This window comes from Gadus morhua, chromosome 3 (genome assembly GCF_902167405.1).
Source record: "Gadus morhua chromosome 3, gadMor3.0, whole genome shotgun sequence".
Lineage (NCBI taxonomy): Eukaryota > Metazoa > Chordata > Actinopteri > Gadiformes > Gadidae > Gadus > Gadus morhua.
In genome coordinates this window covers 13,468,702-13,491,201 of record NC_044050.1, presented here as the reverse complement: position 1 = coordinate 13,491,201, position 22,500 = coordinate 13,468,702, and the positions used below count along the sequence as shown (strand labels likewise).

Sequence of the window (22,500 nt, the reverse complement as noted above, 5' to 3'; positions counted from 1 at the left end):
TCTCCACTTGTGATCCAATTAGCAGCCCACAAGCAGCTAGCATATTAGCTATTGACTTTATTTTGACTATTTGACACAAGAGACACTAAAGCAGCAGGAGGATTTTGAGTCACTGTTGGACACACAACCTCTGAACTGTGTTCAAAGGTTGAACTGTGACATTGACTACGATGTATTATCAGTCACTTAAGATTCTCTTGTACACATGTAAAGGCTGGTAAGAGATACAAACAAACTCAAGTTCACGCATCCATGCATAAATGTAGACGCATTAAAGCCCCTCGTATGAACCAAGACTTGTGTTCCCTGGGAGTTCCTCCCTGAACCGATTTTAAAATCTGCATTTTAAAATCGTTTTTTAGAATAGAGTCATCAATCACACACACATACACTCCCACACATACACACACACACGCACACACACACACACACTCCTACACACACACACACACATCCACTCCCCCCCGCACACTCATACACACACACAGTCACAGACCTACATAGAGACACAAACACACACACACACAAACACACACACAGACACAGAAATGTCAAAGACATAGACACAGTCACACAGCCACACATACACACACACACACACACACACACATACACACACACACACACACACACACACACACACACACACACACACACACACACACACACACACACACACTTTTCCCCCATCTTGTGTGGATGATTATGAACAGGAAATGTGTTACCTCACAGAGGAAGTTATATAAATGGTTTTGGCCCCCTTTCTATTTCACGCTCCAACCAAGTGTCGACAAATTTACATGTCCCTCCGTAAGCCCCTCCCTGCCTCTGCACGGGGAGAGGAGAACAGGGACGCAGTCGGGGAACAGCTGGAGGGCAGAGTCAAATAGGATGAAATAATCACCAAATGGAGGTGAGACGAAATGATAAATGGAGGTGGTAGGGCCCAGGTGGGAGGTGTGAAGAGAGGTGAAAGTCGGCCATGTGTAATGAGGGTGTAGTCGAGGGGACCACCGTAGGGCTCCGGTTGGACAGCCCTGCCGTTTGATAATCATACCGCTGTCCACTGAGGGGTGGGAGGAAGGGGAGACTAGGACCTTCTGTCCTTAACCTTGGGCAACGTGGGAGGACTTCCTGACAAGTCACATGACCATCTCGTAGCCTCACGTGACCAGTGACTTATGCTCATGGGATGAAGGATGACTTCAATGCTGGAGTGTTTGTTTCGTTGGAATGTTTAGTTGAAGCCCTCCTGATGTCTTACTGTGTTTATTTTCTGTGATCAAAGAGCAGTGAGAAGCCACATCTCACAGGACCTGTGTGTGTGTGTGTGTGTGTGTGTGTGTGTGTGTGTGTGTGTGTGTGTGTGTGTGTGTGTGTGTGTGTGTGTGTGTGTGTGTGTGTGTGTGTGTGTGTGTGTGTAGGTTCCAGCCTGTAGGCCTGGTGGAGAGGATCCAGGCTATAGCCCAGAACGTGTCCAACATGGCCAACAGAGTGGAACAGATACTGCAGAGCAGCATGGCCCAAGGACGAGGTAATCTTCACACACACACACACACACACACACACACACACACACACACACACACACACACACACACACACACACACACACACACACACACACACACACATACACACACACACACACACACACAAGCTAAAGTGTAACCGTAGGTGTAACCGATCCCATAAAAATAAAAACGTACCTAGCGGGATGATATGCACAGTGCGGGACGGACTGAAACAGGTTAGGTAGCGTACCCGAAATAGGAGCCTGATATCAGCCCCTTTTGGAGTCACAGACACGTAACTTTTAGAAACAGTTATACTTTATATTGACGGGAAGTTATTACACTTTATTTGATCCATAATAACAATGACCACTGTGGATGATGTCAGTGATAATGTTGTGAGTGGCCGCTGGTCAGTGGAGGACATGAAGGCGGAGGGCGACGCGAGGGCAGAGCAGTTCTTAGTTCCACCAGCGTCTTTTGGTGACATCAGGATGCCGCCAGGACAAAGGCAAAGCCAAAATGTTTACTCTGAATCACAGACCGTCACTTCACATTGCTTATACTAGCAGGAGAATTGAAACCATAATGAGCAATTCATGTTGACAGTAGGTCATTTAAATATAACTTAAGCCAGTGAGCTCTAAACCTTAACAACAGCTAACTAACTTATCAACTTAGCATTGTGTTTCAGCCAACTCAGACCAATACAAGGGAGCCAATGCATGGTGTGTTAATAGAGTTTACAGAAGATTGGTTATGGTAGTGTTCTTTACTTAATTTGCATAATTATCACCATCATTGTTATCGTTTATTGCCTCAATCGAATTATTCAAATTATTTCAACATTTTTATCAATCAAATGATCCGTTTACTTAACTCTAATTAATATTCAGGTGTGATGTTATGTTTCCAATATCTTTCTTTGCCAGCCAATTGGCGACCTAATCTGAATGGTATTAGGTGTTTTTGCAACAGGTCTGTGTGGATCTGTCCTATTCTGTTGTAAGATACAGATCAGCAGGTAACATGACACAAGGGGGTCAGGATTTATATTTGTGCAATGGTCATGCACCTGTTCCCAGCCAAGGACTGATGTCAGAGCAGAAAGTTGTTTTGCTGTGAACTCAACCGGTGCCAAACGTCCGGGCACTAGTGTAATGGTGACACATTGTGAATTCAACCGTTCCTAATCTCATGAACTCCTTATAACTTGTGTGTGCACAAATCAGTCAAAAGACTTCTCACTCTCTTTCGTTCTACAAGGTTCAATGCAACAAAAGCAAAAGTTGTTGTTTGCAATTTTTTTGACTCCTAGTTTTTTTTAACACAGCTCCCTGCTTTAAAAATGTGCATTTGATGTGGAAAGTCTTTCCACTATTTTCATGTTCTGTTTGAAAATGTGATGCTTCTGTCTGGGCCATGTTGAAATGTAATGAGTCAAACCTGGTTGAAGAACAAGGTTCAGTGCATGCAGACACCAAAAAGGTACCACATTTATCCCTTGAATCCCCACCACCCCTCCTCTCCTCTCAGTGACGACCACAGGGGATATGGGCTGCTGCTCGGCTCTACACCCGTCCAAGAGAACACAAACATAACGTACCCTGCTGCATCGCCAGGGACGATGACAAGCGTTGAAATAAAAGCGCAACTGTTGCCTCTTACCGTGAACAAGATGAATTAAAAGCCCCTCAGGTTGGATTCTGTTCCCCGCTCGGCTCTGTGGAGAGAGAGAGAGAGAGAGAGAGAGAGAGAGAGAGAGAGAGAGAGAGAGAGAGAGAGAGAGAGAGAGAGAGAGAGAGAGAGAGAGAGAGGGGAGAGAAGAGAGAGAGAGAGAGAGAGAGAGAGAGAGAGAGAGAGAGAGAGAGAGAGAGAGAGAGGGAGAGAGGGAGAGAGGGAGAGAGGGAGAGAGGGGAGAGAAGAGAGAGAGAGAGGGGAGAGAGAGAGAGAGAGAGAGAGAGAGAGAGAGAGAGAGAACCAATGAGAGAAGGATCAAGGATAGACAGACATATTTATAGCCATGATAACCTTGGTTGTTTGGCATTTAAATAAATGATTGTAATGCTATTTATTGTCAAGTTTACTGAAGGTAACTTAGCTTAGTGCTTCTTTAAATGCAAACAACAACAAATGCTGTTTGTTAACGTACCATCATTCAGAGTGGGTAGAAAATATAAATTAGGAGGAAGATGTGTGAGAGAGAAAGAGCCTGAGAGAATAACAGAGAAATGCACGGGGGAAATACAGCGATAAAAAGAATTGACAGTGAAGATATTAGATTTATGAAAATGCATTGTCCCCTTTCAGCCTGAAGTAATGTTTGAAGTGGTTGGTTCATCCCGTCGGTCGCCCACATTTGTAATGATTACTACGGTTGTTATTATGATCCTCAAGTATCTCACAACCTTGAATCAAGTGTTTGTGTGTGTGTGTGAGTGTGCGTGCGTGCGTGTGTGCATGTGGAGTATCATCTGTCAAATGATGTTTAAGTAAATGCAGAAAATAAATATGAAGATGAGAAACAAAGACGGCAGCATAGAGGATGGGAAGCAGAGAAGAAGGAAGCTGGATTTTGAAAGAGGGAAAGTGCAACAGAAAGCAGCAGCAGCCGCGACCTGCCTCAATTGAAATCTCTCTCACTCAAACTACATCCTCTTCACTCCCACACTCTCTCTCTCTCTCTCTCTCTCTCTCTCTCTCTCTCTCTCTCTCTCTCTCTCTCTCTCTCTCTCTCTCTCTCTGTCTCTCTCTCTCTCTCTCTCTCTCTCTCTCTCTCTCTCTCTCTCTCTCTCTCTCTCTCTGTCTCTCTCTCTCTCTCTCTCTCTCTCTCTCTCTCTCTCTCTCTCTCTCTCTCTCTCTCTCTCTCTCTCTCTACCTCCCTCGTTCCCAGTGGCAGGGAGACTGTTAGCTCAGTCAATGGAGCACTTAATGCACTGAGTACAGCCGCTCGGAGCCGATGCATGTGTTAGTGGCTTCCCGGGGCAGCAGGGCATTAGGCAGGCAGGCGGCGCGATGGTAAATGCTTCCTGCCGGCGATGGCTGGCATGTGGAATCCAAGCACAGCGATAGCCAGAGCATAGCGACCACGGTGGGATCCAGGGGAGCCGGTGAGAAGCCAACAGAATGCAGGGCCCACGCTGGGAATGATCCAGGAGAACGAGCAGGGTGTTTGATTCAGCACCAGATGTCTTGTTCTTTGTCTTTTATTTCAGTTTGTTTTTCCGTACACCCACGGTGATAATGATCAGAATGGTCAGTTTTTATTTTTTTTTATCTTGTGTTGTTGATGTTCTACAGTCGTCGAACATGTGTTCTTTATCCCACAATGCAACACTGTTGTACTGTATACCCAGCTCCCATAAATAGATTGAAGCAGTGCTGGCCTGGCCGCTGCCGAGTTGGTCGGCTAAACCGTCCTCACAACCAGTCCAGGGATCAGATCCATCCAGTGTTGAGCCACACCAGGGCAACGCATCGCATATACTCAGCCACAAACTGAATCAAAGCAACCGGGATTACCCCAATGCTTTGGGAATGATTTAATTTCGAATGATGACAAGAAAATAAATTTGAGATTTACTGGGATGAAATAGTGTGTGTTTATGAATGTGATTATGCGCTTGTCTCGCATAATTGACTCAAGATAGCAGAATGGTTCAGTTCATATATTTTTATGAAGTCTGGCTCAGCAGGCAACCCGAAAACCAATTAAAAAAGTGTTAAATTGTTCACACTTTGCATGCCTTGTACAATGATACCCTAGTTCATTCCTGTGTTTTCATGTGGTAGAACAATCCAAGGTCCTAATCGAGAGGAGGGAGGCAGCCTAGTATGAAAAAAGCCTCCAGCCATATTGCCCCTTTGTACTTGGAACTTGCTTCCGGGAGACCTCAAAATGACAAACTTGTTCCCTTCAATGTTTTTAAAGCCTTCATTAAGGACCCAGGTTGGCCCTGAATAGCCCGTTAATGCTTTGAGCAGCACTTGGTGAGGCTCTTTGAATCTAATGTTGTACTATCCCATTCGTTGCCTGTCCCACGGCTAACCTAGCGGCAGTTCACTGGCTAGACCTCCACGTCTATTTGATGTCCTGGGACTGTCTCACTGAGTTCATGTGGGTCTTTGTGCTTCCACAGCGATGAGAGACGGGACATCCGGCCAGTGTGAGGTTCCCAGGGACCCTCGCTACCCAGACTGCCCTGGCAAGGTGGATGTAAGTAACCATCACTTTATTTCCCTCATGGTGCAACGTCAGCCAATTATGGAAGGTTAAATGACTCTATATATATATATATATTTACGTATGTTTTGTTTGTTTGTGTGTGTGTGTGTGCGTGTGCGTGTGCGTGTGCGTGCGTGCGTGCGTGCGTGTGTGTGTGTGTGTGTGTGATTGTGTGTGTCTGTCTGTGTTTGTATTTGCTTGTGTGTGTCTGTCCATGTTTGTGTTTTCTTGTGTGTGTGTGTGTGTGTGTGTGTGTGTGTGTGTGTGTGTGTGTGTGTGTGTGTGTGTGTGTGTGCGTGTGTGTGTGTGCGTTTGTGTTTTCCTGTGTGTGTATGTGTGTGTTTGTGTTTTCTTATGTGTGTGTGTGTGTGTGTGTGTGTGTGTGTGTGTGTGTGTGTGTGTGTGTGTGTGTGCGTGCGTGTGTGCGTGCGTGCGTGTGTGCGTGTGTGTGTGTGTGTGTTTGTGTTTTCTTGTGTGTGTTTTCTTGTGTGTGTGTGTGTGTGTGTGTGTGTGTGTGTGTGTGTGTGTGTGTGTGTGTGTGTGTGAGTATGTGTGTGTGTGTGTGTGTGTGTGTGTGTGTGTGTGTGTGTGTGTGTGTGTGTGTGTGTCTGTCTGTGTTTGTATTTGCTTGTGTGTGTCTGTCCATGTTTGTGTTTTCTTGTGTGTGTGTGTGTGTGTGTGTGTGTGTGTGTGTGTGTGTGTGTGTGTGTGTGTGTGTGTGTGTGTGTGTGTGTGTGTGTGTGAGTGTGTGTGTGCGTTTGTGTTTTCCTGTGTGTGTGTGTGTGTGTGTGTGTGTGTGTTTGTGTTTTCTTGTGTGTGTGTGTGTGTGTGTGTGTGTGTGTGTGTGTGTGTGTTTGTGTGTGTGTGTGTGTGTGTGCGTGTGTGTGTGTGTGTGTGTGTGTGCGTGTGTGTGTGTTTGTGTTTTCTTGTGTGTGTTTTCTTGTGTGTGTGTGTGTGTGTGTGTGTGTGTGTGTGTGTGTGTGTGTGTGTGTGTGTGTGTGTGTGTGTGTGTGTGTGTGTGTGTGTGTGTGCAGTGGATGCGGGCCCGCTGGACCTCAGACCCGTGCTATGCCTTCTACGGCGTGGACGGCTCCGACTGCTCCTTCCTGATCTACCTGAGTGAGGTGGAGTGGTTCTGCCCCCCACTGGCCTGGAGGAACCAGAGCAACATCCCCCCCACCCAGCACACATCGCCAGCCAGGACAGCCCCAAGACAGGTGAGCAAGGGGTGACACACACCACGCATCACGCACATCACACCCACGGACAGACACACACATACTCAAACTCACTCTCGTGCACGCAGATGTATGCAGATGGGTATAAACATGCATGTATTAGCAGTCACACTCACACACCCTGATAAGCACAGACAAACGATATAAAAACGCATTTAGCATTATAAAACAAAAAAAGATTATGATTATGCTTAATAATTCAGTCTTTAACTGTCAATCCCTTTAATCGTTTAGCTAGCCGCTTGAAGATGAATAATAGGACATTTCTGTTTGATTAACTACCGTTCAAACAACCATCATGGACTGTTTCCCTGCAACTCTTTATTTATATACCACCCAAAAAACCAAGCTAAAAAACATAAGAAACTTGTCAATATCAAGGAATATCTAGGAATGAATATATCATACGTTCCTAGATATATACAGAGATAAATTAATGAATACAACGAAAACTAAATTATAATTTTCTTACCGGATGCCCCTTTGGCTAATCCATTGAATCCAAAATAATTAATTAAATAAACTACGCACTCAGTTCAGCTGAGGTCTGGCGCCACAACGAGTCGAGAGGGGAGAATGCGCAGTCCGTCTCCATGACAACATGCTATTTGACCCCCCTCCAAACCCGCTGACCCCCCCAAATCGCCCCTTCTAATTAACACATAACTGAACCCGCTCATTATGGTCCCCTGGTACACTCTCTACGATTGCAGGAGTCTGTAAACACGGTCACGCTGGAAACACAGTGGGCTCTCATGTCTTCTAACACATACACACACAGACATACACACACACACACACACATAAACATGCACACGCATATACACATGAACGCATGTAAGGACAGACACATAGAATCCCATGCACACAAACACAAACGCACATACGCACATGCTGGCATGCACACACAATCGCATTCGCAGACACGTAGATACATGCACACATGTTAGGACAAACACACACACCACACACACAAATACACACCCACAAACGCACACCGACACACATACAAATACAAGCTAACACACACGCACATATATGCGAGGAAACACACACACACACACACACACAAATGTAGAAACACACACACACACACACACACACACACTTTAATAGGCCCTACTGCCTTATCTTTGTGTATCTTTGCCGTCCCATGTACTCACAGAGAAGAGGAACCCCGGGATGCAATCAATTGGGCATCGTCTAAACAAGTCTGCTGTTGTTATTCATTACCACCGTTTGACTTCAAGATTTCAACTGTGCTCACACACACACACGCAAACACACACACGCAACCACAACTCTGAGGAGTTCTGCTTGTTTTTACTTTACTATGTTAGTTGGTGGTCTGCATTTTTTTTCCAATTAAGGAAGTGCATCGGTGAGGGATCTCATCTTCTCGCCCGGTCAGCTCTTTGTGCCGCTAGTTTGTGAACACAAAGCAAACACGGGACCTATAAATAGTGCCGTGGAAGCCAATGCTTGTGCCTTGCCTCTCTCGCTCTTTTCCCTGTTTGTTTTTTAAGCATTCAGCAGCAGACAGTGTGTGCCCTACTTGTACACCACTGTGGGCTGGCGTTCATTCTCACGTCTCCCTCGATAATCCTCTTAGTTCAGTAGAATAGTGTTGTTGTGTTGACTTTGTGGTTTTATTTCTCTTTTGTATTGTTTGTCTGTCATTTTATAAATGCGCCGTTTGGATAACCTGCCAGTTGTTAAACAAGCCGGTCGGCTAAAGCTATGTTGTATACTGTGCTCACCCTGTGCACTGGCACACCTACATAAATGTGGATTGATGTGCACTTTCCCTGTAAACCAAACCGTGAGTTCCGATATTGCAGTCGGTTTGTTTTGCTGCGGTTGTTGTGGTTGTTGTTTCTCTGTGGCGCTCGGTACTCGAGACCTCTCTTTCGAGGTCTAGCATGCGTGTTATTTCTTCAACCGGGGTGTGAGCCTTCAGAGTGGAAACCCTGTATAATCTGATTAAGATAGCCCTCTGTTTAGCTTTGACCATGTTTCTTCTTGTCCTCAACCTCGATTTCTTCACCTTCTCTCTACCCACCACTGTCCCCACCCACACCATCTTACCCCATTTACCCCTTCCCACCCCACCCCACTATACCGAATCCCAACCCTACATACCCCATCCCACCCTAACCCACCATACCCCAACCCACCCTACCCAACCCCAACATACCCCCCCCCCCACCCTACCCCAACCCCACCATACCCCCCCCCACCCCACCCTACCCCGCCCTGTCCTACCCTCCCCCACCCCGGGATGGAGCAGGCTGCGTTCCGCACGGACCTGTCGGTGCTGCTGGAGCAGGTGGGGGGGGGGAAGGAGTCGCTGAGCTTCATGAAGCAGCGGATGCGCCGGCTGGCCCAGCAGTGGGGCAGCGCGGCCCTGCGGCTGGACAGCACCCTGCAGCACCGCTGGAGGGACCAGAGGAAGGTACCTGTCACGGGGCGCTGGGGATGTGTGGGGGTGTGTGTGTGTGTGTGTGTGTATATGTGTGTATTGGGGTGTGCGGCCCCTCAGGTCACGAGGCACAACTGTTGAAGTGTGTATGTGTATGTGTGTGTGTGTGTGTGTGTGTGTGTGTGTGTGTGTGTGTGTGTGTGTGTGTGTGTGTGTGTGTGTGTGTGTGTGTGTATGTGAGAGAGATTCCTTCAGAGTTTGTTTGGCAATCTGTGGAAAAGCAGTGTAACACAGTCAGGTCTTGTAAAGACTATCAAAGGTAAACGTGATAAAAGAGATGTTTTGTTAACTCATTCGATGGTTTTACTGTAGAACATCGATTGCTTGATGGCAACAAAGCGGCGGACTCAATCTTGAATGCATATATATTTAACTGATATCATATATTTAACCGTGATCAGGCCTGAGGCTAAGTCCACCACACAGGGGGATAAGGTGTCTTCTGCGTTGTGCTCATTTCTTCTTCGGTGCAAGTTGAGCTCATTTCAACTGCATTACAGATTCATACAATGTGCTTTCCCTGACGGTGAGGCGGCAAGCTAAGATGGAGATAGGGGGAAAAAGCTGATTTCTACTCGGTATCGGGATCAACATGCAGGCAGATCACTTCATCAACCAATCAAATCCATCCGTAGGCGGTAACTGTCAGAACAGGCTATCCCTTGCACGGAGAACCTGAGTGAGCGAGTGATCGTAATATAGCACTCAAGACGTGAAGAAGAGAGGGAGGTGACAAATGAGATGGGAAAAGTGATGAAAGATAGAGCCATGGGAATGATGAATTTCTCAATATGGGATGATGACTAGAAATGCTTCTAATCGTAGAATGATACATTGGAATAGTTATATGAAAAGCATTATTACTGTCCAGCATGATTAATCGTTGTGATAAGTCATAATCCGTGATCCAGAACAAAATGATGAGATGTCATGTGTGGCTTATGTGGAGGAATCAGTAGGAATTATATGTAATATTATACAATTAGATATTGAGGCTGCATCCAATCATAGCCCAGACTTCCAGGATACCAATTAAGTACTCTTTCACTCCAACTGTTTTTGCTTGTTATTTCTCTCCATGATGGCACCCATTGCCCTACCACCCCAGCGAGGTATCCCTCTTTCTTGGTTCCTTCTCTGGGCTTCTTCTCTGATAATTCAGGGTGTTTTTCCTTGCCCGTTTGAGAGTTTAAGGCGAGGTGGGGTGTCTTGTAGTGTGGCCTCTGAGGCTATTTGAGACTGAATCTGTGAAAGAAGATATACTTATAAAAAAAGACTTGACTTGACTTTACCCTCCAAACGCTGGGGTTCTCATCCTAGGCGTCGGGATGCTATAGATAGGGTTTTACACGGACTGGATCGCATTGGATTCATGGATTATAAATGTCAGTAGAAAGGCCAATGTTGTTTTGCTGATACAGCTACTAAAAGCTACATAAAAAGGCTTACTGACAGCCCGAATGAGAAAAGGCTGTCTACCAAGTGAATTTTTCCTTGGTAGTGCATTCATGTATCACTGCCATGTTGAACAGATTAAAGGTGTTGGAATATGGTTGCTGACACCGTTGCATAACAGTGTCTGAGTGATCTCAGCCCAAACAGCCCAATTCCTGCAGACAACCCAACTGATGGCAACACTTATGGAAAGAAAGCTAGAAAACAATGATAGTTGTAGTATTTCTATTTTAATTTTATCATCCTCAGCCAGTCCTTAAATTAGGTCAGTGTTAGCGGTGACACACAGCAAAGCAGAATATTATTTGAAGCTGGGTTGGCAATTTATTTCAGAATCTTATTTTGTCCTATTTTTGGAAATGCTATTAAAACCCAACAGCAATAAGTCAAATGCTCTGACAAAAGGAAAAGAGAAATCTGGTTTTGGTGGCTGTTGAATGCCTGTAATCACCCTGTGCAGTCATTTAATTCAGCCTGAATTAACTGATTGAATGGCCTACCTAAAGCTAGTGGTCCTGTCCCGTGTTTTGGGGGAGTGGATTTGAAGGGAGGCAAAAATGAGATTTTTTCTTTCACGACCCTAGCCACCTTTAATGATTACCCAAACCTGAACCCTAACCCTAAAAATAATATTTAGTTGAAAACTATTCTTTATAGATCCCACAATGTGTTCGTGATCATTCCTGTTATTTTTGACTAAAATGTTTCTAAAATGTAGAATCAGTCTGTTAGAACACTTACTAGCTTGAGATATTGGTTGTCATTTTAAATGCGTTAGGATAAATATTCAATTCTGAATCTAGGCTATAGTGTCTAATAAGAAAAGTGAGAAATTGTGGAAATGGTTCAAGCATTGTGTCTGAGAATAGGCTTTTGACAGACCAAATTGAGTTTGATCTCCTGGGTCACATTTCTCTTGCTGAAATGGGAGGGTCTTATTTCGTTTTTTAGCTTTAATTTACTTGACTCTCCAAAGATCTTAACTTATTTTAAGAAAGCCAAGACAAGGAAGCTGTCAGCCATGCTTGCTACAGAATCTCAATGATTTATGCCACAAAACCAAATTTATTAACAGTGTATAGAATTAGCAATTAGCGGTGTGGTTGCAGATTGTACCTGAAAACCCCCGCCACCCCTCCTTTTCCATTTACTTTGGTTGCAGTATTCTGGCCTAAGTTTCTCAGAAATGTTCCGTGTGGTTGTGCTGATGTGTGGGGCTCCATCTGGCTAATGGTTGATTTTGATGTCCTCATCCGAGAGAGAGAGTTTAGCTTCTCATACGCATAGAAAATACCGTGGTGTTTGGCACATTCCATGTAAAACATTTGTAGACATGGAGATAAAGCCCCCCTCCTTCCTACAACTTTTAGCCCAATCTTTTTTTTGCCCACTCTGGGTGACTGTAAAAACATGGTGATGCAACATGGAAGATGACCTGCTTCATATGTAGATGTAAATGTCTCATTCTAAGCTTATTTAAACACAATGATGCTTCTATACCCTTACTCAACTACTATACTCATTATTTATTACTTATTTACTTCATTTTATGGGATAATACACTAACTATTAAGTTATGCACACTAAGGGCCCTATCTTGCATCCGGCGCAATTGACTTAATCACTGGCGCATGTGTCATTGCTAGTTTGCATCTGGCGCAGAGTGTTCTTTTCCCTCCACCGCCATGCGTCGGTTAATTAGGGAATGATCTTGCGCCCCAAGGGCCGGCTCGGCGAAAGGAGGAGGCGTGTTCTGGTGCAAACGTTCCCTGGTGTTATTTTGCAGTTTCAGAAACCACTTGCGCCACAAACCAGGAAATACCTGGTTTAAAGTCAGTGGCGCGTTGTTCGGATGCTATTTTGAGGGCGCATGCATAATGTTGCTTGTGCACCTCGCGCACACACTTTGCTTCTCTCATCTACCTAGCCACACATTCTTGGTAAATTATTTGGGAAAGAACAGCTGATACAGCAGTATTAAGTTGTACTTTTAAATCAATGCATCTGCAAACACCGTACAGCAAACACATATTTTCTTGACACAGACATTGTGTACATGCCCATAACCTTCAGGATTGATGAGTATTTGATCGTGAGAAAACATTGTTTTAATGCGAGTGAGTGTTAAAAAGAATGAATGAATATGGGCGCGCGTGTGTGTATGTGTAACACACACATGCGCGTGTGTGTGTGCGTCCATCTGTTTAAACACACGCAAACTAAACACGTAATGCATAATACAGTCCATGGCAATGTATATTAACGGGGGGGACACATGCATATTAGGAACACAAGTCGATAACGATAATGCATACAATACTGATAAGAAACAATGTTTATAATGTATTGCTTATATCATTAAATATCATTAAATCGAACCACATTAAATAGGACTCAGTATTTATAGTTGTGGAAGAAAACCTTATTCCATGTGTGAATTAGGCCATATTATTTTGCCATATACGGAGCCATTTGAAGTTTGAAATTCATGTGCATCTGTCTCATCGGAGACTGCAGACCCGCTGTCAAAATATCAACTTGTCAGATTCAAATCCGCACATGGCTCTTAAAGGGGATGGGAGCTGGCACTCTCATTGGTTTATTGCACGTTACGCCCAAACCACACCTACGGGTTATTAGGCTACTTCAGACCAACCCTTTTTAGATATGCGCCGGGTGCAAGAGTCCTTTTTTTGCGCCGGTAAACTAGCAACATCGACGTAGAATCGCCCACAAAGCTACTTGCGCTTGGCGCTTCTCACTTGCGTTTCAGAACGTTAAAATAGGGCCCTAAACCTTTAAGTGTAGCATGAAAAAACGCTGGCTCAAGAGTATTTATAACACTTTAATGACTTCAAACTTGGAGGTGGGGTTGTTCTGTTGCGATAAGTGCTTTGAAATGACGGATGTCCAGTGTTGTGTGCAAGACATCCATTTCAGGGTGTGTGATGAAACTATCCTACGTGCTCCGCCAGACACATCTTCCTCTCCGCCAGATGCTTCTCTGATTTGAAGGGTCCTCTTGGGGTGGTCACAGACCTTTCATCACCAATAATGATGACGTGTCTAGTATGTATGTGTGTGTGGTAGAGTGTGTACTCTTGTTGATGTTCAAGCTGTGTACTCATGTCTATGTTTGTGCCTCTTGAGATGGATCAAGCTGCGTTTGAGGTCAAGGATTCTCACCCTTCAATGGAGATGGTCATTATATCTTCTTCAGTCTGGATGTCGGGCCTGGCTTAATTTCCAGCGTGCCGCCTTGTCTTGGTGTTGCTTTTTGCCGTGACCCATGGGGCGAAGAATAAACTGTCCCAGGAGTGGTTACCACCATAACCAACGCGGGTCTTTAGAATCAGGAAATGAGTGCAAAAAACGAGGTCAGATCAAAAATGATGTCCTATCGACATGAAAATGATTTTGCGAAATATTTCAAAACACCCGTATTCTCCCTGTTTAGTGGGGAGAATATTCTCCCTCCTCTCGCTCTCTCTTGCTTAGGAAAAGTATATTCAGGGAAAGATGTTCGCAATGGCAATGTGTGTAGAATCGTTGTCTTAATACGATTGGTTTGATACCTGGAACACGCACAGCAACATCACTTTCTCCTCCATTCTGCTCCCATTGGTGTCTGTCCATCCCGTCACACACGGAATCTTCAATTATTTAATAAAGTTTAACATATTAAGTAGAGCAAAAGTTAACCAAATGTACCCAAAGTTTAGCCCTATGGGTTGAGCTGACTATTTTTCAACTACATTGGTGAATGAATATTGACTGATGTTCACTTTGTAAAGGTCATCGTTGTGCTCATTGAAGAGAGAACAGGATATTAAAATCATTGTCGAGTTGGTCGACTTGTCGTGAACCCGGTTTAAGTAGTATAACTGTTTAGTAAATAAAAAATGCATCATCTAATTTGAAACAGCATTTGGTTTTCCTTTGTAGTAGTCTCAGACTTTGAATTTCCCCAACCCATGAAAAAAAATTCAATTTTATTTTTGGAAGAGTGTAGTAAAGGATAGAAAGGTTATAAAATTCCGAGAGACCCGCTTCCACCCTCCGCTTAAACTCCAAGGCTGAAAATGAGCCCCACTCCGGGCCTGGCCCGGTTACCTTCACACAAAGTTAAGGTTAAGAGTCCGCAGCCATGGAAGAACCCCCCCCGCCGTGTTGTGTTTTGCCCGTGATGACGGCTCTCTCGCGGAAAACAAAGACGTTAACCGGGAGTGTGCCAGGGCAGTTTGAGGCGCACTCTCTATTTGTATCTCCGCTTTTCAAAGCGCTTCCTCAAACGACGACAAAATCCCCCATAGCAGGTCGTAGCAGGCTGTGGTAGCAGGCTGGCCCCCCGCCGATAAAGAGAGAGCAACGATAAAGGCGTGTTGTTTGTTTATTTTCGTTTCATTGTTTCCCTTGAAACATATAAAGTGGAAATAGCATCAAGTCAAAGGAAAAAGTCAGAGTGAAAAGGATGTGGACTGACGGTTATTGAAAAGATAAAATATGAAACATCCCAAGGCTTAATCTATCCCTCAGCCTTTGTATTGTTGTGGAGGTTGCTTGTCAACGTACACGGACACACGCACGCAAGCACGCACGCACGCACACACGCACACACACACACACACACACACACACACACACAGAAACACTCCTACAAACACACAGAAGCACACATACATTAAAAAACGCAAACAGTCAGTATGTTTATATGCACAGCTTAAACCGATTAAAGCCTAAGTTTGACCATGCTCCTCAATCGGACTACTGCAATTGTCCGAGTATACATGGCGGTGAGAAAATCGATTAATTGGCCGAAGCATTTCATGCCCCGGTACGATAGGTGACGCTGTACCCATTTCAACTAATTGAGCCACCGGCTGACCTCTCTACGTCACTAGCAACAACTAAACTCGGCGGCATTCCAGAAAGTTGTTTTCAGTAGACAGCTGTAAGTTCACTTCGGGTCCATGTCATTTCTCCGATGCTCCATTGCTCCGACCTCTCGGTCGTATGTGTACTCCTCCGGCGGCGGCGGAGCAGCTCCTCCGGGACTCCGCACACGGCAACAATCCCTTTCTCCTCCATGCCGTGTTCCTATCTGGACTTCAGAGAGTCAAAGCCAAAGTTCCTTTCCCCCAATTCCATCTCCACCATGGCCGAGATAACCCCCACTAAGAGTCTTTACTTGTTGCTGAGGTACAAGAGAGTCGGAGAACCCAACGCAGTCTAAGATTCATAATATCAGAGAATATCCACGTCAGTTCGGCCGCGGCGCAATGATTGAAGATCTTAAACACGTCGGCAGAAAAAACTTTTATTTTGACAGATGTGCCTGAAGTTACTACTTTACAACCTCGTTTATGACTAACATTTAGAAAAACATGTACTTTTAATTCAGCCTTTGGTGAAATTGAAGTGTTACACCTTTCCTGCTGTCGGCTCCCAGACTGTAGTCGAGGAGCACAGGAGAGACATTCCCTCCAGGACCGATGTTCTCTCGGGGGTAACACCCGTCACTTTGACAAGCAGTGGGTCTGCTTATAGGTCGGAATGAAGCGGCCACCGATTATTGACAGGCTGGGTACTTTATTCGTAGTTCCACTAACTCAACAGTACACGTTTGCACAGACACAACCAGACTCGTTCATTCACTAAACTGACAGAGGCTACTGCTCGGTCTCCTCGCTCGTCCACTCACTCACTGAGGTCAACACACATTGCCATTCTGGCGCACACACATACGCTACTCTTGTAACAGAAGCGTAGTGTGTAGTGAATCCATGTTGATGATGAAACACTTCTTCGCCGTTTCTCGTTTTCCGACAGTGACCACAACACGAGTATCGTCTCCTTATACTTCCCGCTCACGGCCCCGGGAAAAGATCTCGAGCATGCGCCGAACGCAAAATCTGTTTCTAATCGAATTGAACGTATACAGGCACGCTTAATGCGACTATCAATCGAATAATCGAGGGGTCTTAATCCGACTGTGAGTAACCCGATTCGATTCGATTTTAGTCTGACTAAGGTGTATACATGCATCTTATTAATCCAATCATAGTCGGACTAAGCCAATAATTTGATTTTCTTGAGTGTCGTGTAAAAGCACGGAAACAGACACGTAAACTCTCGCTCATTCATTGTATTTTGAAAGGATACTTGTGAACACACATACACACACACATGCACACTAGCCCGCCGCCATACACACACACACACACACACACACACACACACACACACACACACACACACAAACACACACACACACACACACACACACTCACACACACACACACACACAAACATGTCTACAAGTCAAGTAAAGTCAAGTGAGTTGTGTTCAAGTAGTTTTTCATCTCTCTACAACCAGCCCTTGAAGACATTAATACCAGTCTCTAGGGAAGGGAGTGACCTAGATGAAGGCAGGGAACACAAGCTGAGGCCACCACGAGGAAGGCAATGAAAATACTCTCCACAGCCAATGTTGCCCTAACCTGCTGAATGCTGAACGGTCCTATTGCTGCTGTCTATACCCTGCAGTCTGTTGTGGTGAGTGTGTACTAGGACATCGATTGGTTACTAGCCTCTCTCGCTCAACCTCTCTACCTTGCCTTGAATCTCTTAATTTCTCTCTCTCTCTCTCTCTCTCTCTCTCTCTCTCTCTCTCTCTCTCTCTCTCTCTCTCTCTCTCTCTCTCTCTCTCTCTCTCTCTCTTTATTAAGCCCAATCATTAAATGATACATACTATCTCAACTAAACCATTTCTAGTCTTGAAGCTGCTTTCAAGTTAACTAAGTCTAATCTTATATTGCATATTTACCATCCGCAGTGTATCTCGTGAAGATTATAATTTCTGACAGTACGTATAGGGGTTAACATGTTCCAACCTCCTATCAAAACAAAATGTCATCATGGTTAGCAGATGCTAACATAGTCTGCAGAGAAACAGAAATGACAAAATCATGGATAGGAGGGACAGAGGTGAAATAGTGGAGTAGAAGGAGGAGGAGAGAGGTGGAGGAGGCGCAGCTGAGGGTGGCGTAAGCAGGTGAGGTTGAGGGCGTGGTAAGGAGAAAGATGGCACTGCCAGCTTGTGTTGTTGTTGCTGACACCCCCGGTGACTTTGAGACAGCTGTGACCTTCAGATCCACACAAACACACACACACACACACACACGCACACACACACACACACACACACCACACAGAGACACACCACATACACAATAGCTCACAGACACACTGACCACACACACACAAACACACGCACACACACACACACACACACACACACACACACACACACACACTATCTCTCTCTTTCTCTCTCTCTCTTCTAGCACACACAAACAAACACACAGGATCTCTCACTCTCACATACAGACCTCACACCCAGCATCTTTCTCCCCCTTTCACAACACACACACACACACAACACTTTCATATGCACAAGCAGACACCCAGAAGCACAGAGCTCCTTTTGTGAAGAAGCACCCATTAACATTCTGCTGTGGCCGGGCATCAGATGGGAGATGAAGTGCTATCACAAACTGAAGAGTCACTGCTGCTCTACTGGAATGCACACGTGCATGACCTCACACACACAAGCACGCACATACTCACACACACAACCCCAAACTATCTCCCGCACACACACACACACACTAACACCATCTATCTCAAACACACATACACACATACACACACACCCACACACAAACTCACTCACTCACTCACTCAAACGACTGCACTCACTCGCTAACACACACACCCTCTCTCTCCCTCTCTCTCTCGCACACACACAAACACACACACAAACCATCTCTCATTCATACACACACAAACACACACACACACCATCTCTCTCAGGTTACAGTAAAATCCCTTATTTGTTAATTTAATGAGGAGTTTCCTACCATCTCCCTGTGCTTGTAGTCCCTGGTCGAGCGCTCATACAAATGAAACGTACACATTCCCTTACAATCTCAGCAACTCTTCCTTTAAACTGGCTCATCTGGAGATACACCAAGTGAAGGACCCAATAGGTGGGTTTCACGTGACGTCACGTTGCTGCATCGCGAATGTGCGAAATCCAGATGGAGGGCAGGAAGTGAAGTAGCTTGAGGAACTGTCAAGTGCCAACTGACAACATGCCTATGTTTTGTGTACCATACGGCTGCTCCAATCGTTCTAACCGAGAAAAGGAAAAGGGGGTTTATAGAGTACCAAAGATTGTCGTTCACAAAGGAGAGAAATGTAAAAAGCTCACAGAACAACGCCGTCAAAAGTGGATTTTTAACCTACGTCTGCAGTCGGGAGGAGCAGAGTATGTTTATTCCCGTGACACAACCTACCTGTGTGAATGTGGCTTTTCCACCTTGTTGCAGCTCAAGCCAAAGCAGAGAAACAGACTGGACACTGAGCATGATCTGAGGGTAGCTCTGTCTACTGTCCTCCCAGACTTTGAAACTCTCATTAAGAATAAACCACATGCCCAACGGTCTCACTGACTTCCCCAAATGAAAGGTTAGGTGAACAGATCTTGTTTTGTAGATCTTTAATTATTTTTGATATTTATTTTTTGTTATACTTTTTGTCCATGCAGTTGTAATGGTCTTCCTAAGTTCCTTATTATTTCTGAATAGGCCTACATAGAAGTGAAATATATAATTTTGTGACCATAATTACTTGGTGCACTTTTGATTATTTTATTCACTTGTCATGGAACTCCTCCACCTTGTTTTGTTTTGTGGGTCTTTATTTTGTGCAATTTGATATTCACTTTTGTCTGCATACTGTTGCATGGTCCTCCTCAGGTTCTTCTGAATGTGCTTTGAATGCAGAGATAGAAGTCAAATATCTCATTTTGTTGGTCTCCATTTTGTTACTTCATGTTTGATACTTATTTCATTCACTTCTGTACACAGTTGTCATGGTTCTCTGGTGCTCTGAAATGCACTTTGCTCAATAAAAAAGAGTATACATGTTAAAGACTTGAGTTTTCAAAGCCTTTAAAAAAATACATTTGCTTGGTTTGAAGGACTATAAAAGTGGGTCGCGACTTAATGACCATGGGAACAGCCTTGATTGTCGGCAAATCCTTAGGTTCTACCGAAAACTCACTCTTCTTTATAAGATACGGATCACGGCCAACATATTTACTAATTAATTGTTTGTATCTTTGTCTAGAAACGGGCTCTAAATCCTTACAATACGGACTCTCTGTAGCGGTTTCCTCCATAGACGTACTCTGCTACTTCCTGACCTCCATTTGAAATCGCGCCCCTTTCGCGCGTCATCATAATCACGTAACTGAAACCCACATATAGGCCCTATTCCACAGGTAGGAAATATTCACGTTTGGCCTTGCCTGTGTGTTGGTATGTTGAGTGTACAAGTGGAACGGTCTGAAGAGTGTACGTGAGTGATTGCAACGTGGCCCGACCAATTGTCCTTTTCATTTTGTTTCTAAGTGTGATTCTTGTGGACGTTTCGACTCGCTTGAAATTCTCTCATCGATTCAGCACCACCATCCTACACCCTTTTAAAGGGTGACATGTGCAATGTAAAATAACAGTCGTAGGACAAGCCACAAATTATAAATATGATCTCAGGTAGGAAATATTCACAGACACAAGGCACTGACTTAGCCGTTCACGTGGTATTGTTGACCAATCGCAGGGAGCCGCCTATTGGGGGGCATACGGGAAAGTTTGACTATTTCAACCGAACACCATGAGAACACTGCGGGGACAGAAGCCCACTGCGTATGATTTTGGTCTCAAAAAAGAACTGTCCATTTGATCTTGTGCGAAACAAACCAGTGTTGATTTTGTTTGACGCACACAGTTCAGTTCCAGACACAGGTCTGGGTTGAGCGTGTGGTTTCACACCCTCCAGTGAGTGTGTTTGGTGAGATTGATCCGAGCTGCTTGTCTGTCTCTGAGCTGGCACTCCTTTGGCTCTGCCCCTCCCCGGAGGGAGTGAGCAGACAGGAGGGGCGAGATCATACTCCTTGTCCCGTGGGTACCAACGGGCACGCACGCACACACACACAAACACACTTAGAAACACACACACACATACTGCCTTTTGGGATTCGTGAACTGTGTACACGTGTGTGTGTGTGTGTGTGTGTGTGTGTGTGTGTGTGCGCGTGTGCGTGCGCGTGCGCGTGTGGGTGTGTGTGTGTGTGTGTGTGTGATTTGTGGGCTTCTGACACTGCGCGTGCTTGTGTGTCTGTTTGACGGTCTCTACTGGGACCTGGCTTGTCGTGAGATAGCACTTTTCTGTGAAGGCCTCAGCGTCGAGCTCATCCTTCAAAACGCCACCCTGCTGTCGTCAGGGTGGCTGGGAGCCGGCCGCTCCTCTTTGTGGTGTCAGCGCGGGGCCGTGCTTCAACCTTTCAGACTGCACATGGTCCAGGTGGAGGCAGCAGGCAGACTCTCTGGTGGGCGGGCACTGCTCCTTGTTTTGATCACTGACACTTTTCAAGAAGCCTTATTCTGCCGGTGGTGAATTCACAAGGTTTCCTGTGTTGACATTATTTCCTCTTGTTGAAGATTCATCCCCCAACATTTATTAAACGTAGAGGTGAAGGACACGAAGAGTGCGGATTTGGGGTAATTTTTTGTAAGAAGATGCAAGGAAGGAATAGAAGCGTGTTGTTTTTAACGAATCACGGTGCATGTAGCGTGGCTCTACTGCTCATTTCCTCTAGAATTATTCTGAGCAACATTCACAAAACATAAATTCTGCTTCGACAAGATCGAGGCCGTCTCTTATTTATTGCAGGTTCAATACAGGTCTAGCCATCCTCAACAATCTGCAGAGATTAATCCTTTGTTTTTGTGACTATCTGTACTAATTGAGTGTTACCAACTCGTCATTCTCTCTACTTTATATTCATCTGTACATCAGAGATGGACGTTCCAGCTCTTGGAAACAATAGTTCCATCAACCCAGTATCTCAAGCGAACAATAAGTCGGAATGATAAGTCAGAAGAGCAAGGCAGGCGTGATTTATTTTGATCTGATTCCACCGTCACCATGGAGACCCCACATATCATGTCTGCTTCAGTCTGGATTCAGAACCAACTGGCAGGAACCAGTGAGAGACATCAGCTGGTGTCCGGGTGACTGGAACACATAACAGAACCTTTCATTTTGTGCCACCATTGCACACATCAATGCCCAGGCTCGGGCAAGGAGTGTGTTGCTTTTGTTGCTGCAGGAGAGACTTTGAACGTTGGCAATACAAATGGAGACAAAGAAAGCCATACAAAGCTAGAAATAATTATTACAGCGCTTACTTTGCACTCTTTGAAGACCCAATTCACAAGTATCAGGCTGTCACAAGTTGATTTAAAAAAATATCAACTCACTTTTCTCTCCCTTTGTCTCTATCTGTCTCTGTCTAGTCCTCCCTCTCTCTATCTTTGTCTTGTCCTCTCTCTCTCTCTCTCTCTCTCTCTCTCTCTCTCTCTCTCTCTCTCTCTCTCTCTCTCTCTCTCTCTCTCTCTCTCTCTCTCTCTCTCTCTCTCTCTCTCTCTCTCTCTCTCTCTCTCTCTCTCTCTCTCT

At 45.0% G+C, this 22,500-nt stretch overlaps 1 protein-coding gene across 1 annotated transcript in view; it reads left to right on the top strand.

Moving 5' to 3' along the window:
• mgat5b (alpha-1,6-mannosylglycoprotein 6-beta-N-acetylglucosaminyltransferase B) overlaps window positions 1-22,500 on the top strand; it is a 140,825-nt gene that overhangs the window by 53,189 nt on the left and 65,136 nt on the right. The window contains exons 4-7 of the mRNA XM_030352683.1: window positions 1,425-1,534; window positions 5,654-5,730; window positions 6,774-6,956; window positions 9,268-9,432. Coding sequence (XP_030208543.1) covers window positions 1,425-1,534; window positions 5,654-5,730; window positions 6,774-6,956; window positions 9,268-9,432 — 535 coding nt within the window. The remainder of the gene's footprint in view (window positions 1-1,424; window positions 1,535-5,653; window positions 5,731-6,773; window positions 6,957-9,267; window positions 9,433-22,500) is intronic.